The sequence below is a fragment of the Leptodactylus fuscus genome, chromosome 5 (genome assembly GCF_031893055.1).
Source record: "Leptodactylus fuscus isolate aLepFus1 chromosome 5, aLepFus1.hap2, whole genome shotgun sequence".
NCBI lineage: Eukaryota > Metazoa > Chordata > Amphibia > Anura > Leptodactylidae > Leptodactylus > Leptodactylus fuscus.
The window spans coordinates 3368090-3371365 of record NC_134269.1 but is presented as its reverse complement, the minus strand read 5'-3'; the positions used below and the strand labels follow the sequence as shown (position 1 = coordinate 3371365).

Here is a 3276-nt window from a genome sequence, read left to right as displayed (position 1 = left end):
CCATACATATAGTTCGCCAGCAAAAAAAGTGCGGTAGTTTTTCCCACAGTGACTTTTTCAGAAACTTCATAGTGTTTTTTCCACAAAATGAGCATGGGTTATGCTGGAGGATTATATACACTCATTAGCACACAGTACCACATGCCGGAAGATTAGATACGTGACTCTGCACACAGTACAACACTCCGGAAGATTATATATGTGGATATATGTGGCTCTGCACATAGTACTACACGCCGGAGGTATTAGATAAGAGTCTCTGTAGACAGTACCACATTCCAGAGGATTAGATATGCAGCTCTGCACACAGTACTATACGTTGGGAGATTATATACACAGCTCAGCAAACAGTATCACACATCAGAGGAATAGATACACAGCTCAGCAAACAGTATCACATGTCAGAGGAATAGATACACAGCTCAGCAAACAGTATCACATGTCAGAGGAATAGATACACAGCTCAGCAAACAGTATCACATGTCAGAGGAATAGATACACAGCTCAGCAAACAGTATCACACGTCAGAGGAATAGATACACAGCTCAGCAAACAGTATCACGTCAGAGGAATAGATACACAGCTCAGCAAACAGTATCACACATCAGAGGAATAGATACACAGCTCAGCAAACAGTATCACACGTCAGAGGAATAGATACACAGCTCAGCAAACAGTATCACACGTCAGAGGAATAGATACCCAGCTCAGCATGCATTATCACACATCAGACATTTACTAGCCATTTTTCTTCACTGAAGTACCATGGATGTACCTTTCCTAATATACAGTTTGTCCAAAACAATTACCTGTGTTAGCCAATACAATCCTGCAAGTCTTTCACTCATATTCCACCTGCCATACACACGGTCACTCCACATGCACACAGCATTACTCCAAGTATATACAACCATTTTTATCCCAACTGAGATACATGCATCAGAGGATTAGATACACAGCTCAGCACACAATATCATACATCGGGGGATTACATGCACAGCTCATCACACAGTATCACATGTCAGAGGATTAGATTCATGGCTCAGAACACAGTATCGCATGTCGGAGGATTAGATACACAAGATCATATATACACAGCTTTACTCCAGGTACCCATAACTAGCAATTGCAGGTTTTTCACTGATATCCAAACTAAGATCACATGACACTTATAGACAAAAACACAAACGACAAACAAAATACACCAGTGTAAAACTGGGCAATTCTTAAGGGGTTAGGAGTTAACATCAATCAGCGCTTATAAATTATTTCCTGTACGGCTTTCTTAATATCTTTATTCCTCAGGCTGTAGATAATGGGGTTCATCAGTGGGGTAAATACAGTAAATAGCAACGAGGAGATTTTACCGATGATCGATGCTTTTCCTTTTGTTGGGACGACATAAACACTGAACAGAGTCCCGTAGAATATGGAGACCACAATGAGGTGGGAGCTACAGGTGGAGAAGGCTTTCTGTCTACCAGTACTGGATGGGATCCTTAAGACTGCCTGAACTATAGAAGTATAAGACACTACAATGATGGTGGTTGGGATTATTACTGTTGGAGCGCCCAAAATATCAAGCTCCAATTGAACAATAAAGGTATTAGAACAAGCAAATTCTAGTAAGGGAACAAGGTCACAGAAAAAATGGTCAATGACGTTTGGTCCACAAAAATATAACTTTGCTGATGTCAGCGTCACAATGAATGAAAAGAGAAAACCCAACAACCAACACATAGAGACCAATGTAACACAAAATCCATTTGTCATGATGGAGGAGTAACGGAGGGGATTACAGATGGCCACATATCTGTCATAGGACATCACCGAGAGGAGAAGACACTCAAATGCTTCAGAAGAAGCAAAAAAATGAAACTGAATGAAACAATCAATAAAAGTAATGGCCGCCCCATTATTCAGGAGGACGTGAAGCATCTTGGGAACAATATATGTGATCAATAAGATGTCACTGATGGAGAGTTGTGAGATGAAGAAGTACATTGGAGTCTGGAGGATCTTACTGGTGGACACCAGGGTGATGATCAGGAGGTTCCCACATAGTGTAATATTGTAAAGAATAAGGAATAGAAGGAAGAGAAGGTCTTTTGATAGTTCATTGCCTTGGAATCCTAAGAGGAAAAATCCTGCGACAAAAGTCAGATTAGTCTGCTAAATAGAATAAAAAAGTAGATGTGAGAGCCATGATATACTACGATGATGGAGTAGAGCGCAGGTCATTCATTGTAAGAGACCATGGCCATACTGAGCTACTATCATAGAGATGTCCACACCCTGACCTAGTGATATAATCCACACATTACACATAAGCAGACTCTGGAGGTGGAGACTCTAAAGAGACCAAAATACATTATTATAAAAATTATCATCGGATTGGAGCTGAATGGAAATAATATGGCAAGAAGTCTTATAAGACAATGAATGTATGGCCGCCTTCCCACGACCGTACTTTGGAGCCACAAAAAAACATACAAATTTGCAATTGCTACAGGTGTAGGGACCTATACTGTAAAACAAATGCTACCTACACACAAATGTCCATGAGAAAATGGCTCAGATAGCACTAGGATGGGAACAGGGTTTCAATCTGGAATCTCCATAGACCCATCAATTCCATAAATGGACAAGAATAGGAGCACTCCTGAGATTTCTTCCTGGGCTCACAGTGCAACATATAAAGCCATGATAATACATGAGCATGTGAAGGGAGTCATAGAACATGGAAGTGTGCATGGAGGTAACACAATGGCAAAGCACTTGGTTGTGTGTATGGGGATTTAATAGCCACAAAGAATTAAAAAATAATTGCTGGAATTGCTGGTTTACTAAAAAACTAAATAACTTGAAGAAAGAAGGATATACTCTACATACTATACACTTATTTCACTACAATGTACATTCTCCCTCCCCCAGTATTCTAATGTGTATAACAGAGGACACCAGTGATTGTCTGTGTGACCCCGGGATCTATATAATAATAATAATAATAATAATAATAATAATAATAATAATAATAATAATTAATAATAATAACTTACATCAGATCTCTCCATCTCCAGTCAGTCTATGTCTCTGGATCTCTCTTACTCCCTGTATATATAGAAGCACACAGTGACGGCAGAGGATTGTGGGAAATAAGACGATGGGATGTTCTTGCCATGACCTCAGCTCTCCTGTGTTACAACTTACAGAGAAGGAAAATACTGATAGTTCATCATTGACAAGAGATGGCAACAAACTTCACAAGTAAAAAGT

The 3276-nt window shown here is 39.7% G+C and overlaps 1 protein-coding gene across 1 annotated transcript; it reads right to left on the bottom strand.

Annotated features, from left to right (window-relative positions):
* Positions 1 to 1251: 1251 nt before the first annotated feature.
* On the bottom strand, positions 1252 to 3074 carry LOC142204292 (olfactory receptor 1G1-like). The gene is made up of 2 exons (XM_075275601.1): positions 3060 to 3074; positions 1252 to 2172 (listed from the first exon to the last, which is right to left on the bottom strand). The coding sequence occupies exons 1-2, from the start codon at positions 3072 to 3074 to the stop codon at positions 1252 to 1254; spliced, it is 936 nt and encodes a 311-aa protein (XP_075131702.1).
* Positions 3075 to 3276: the final 202 nt, after the last annotated feature.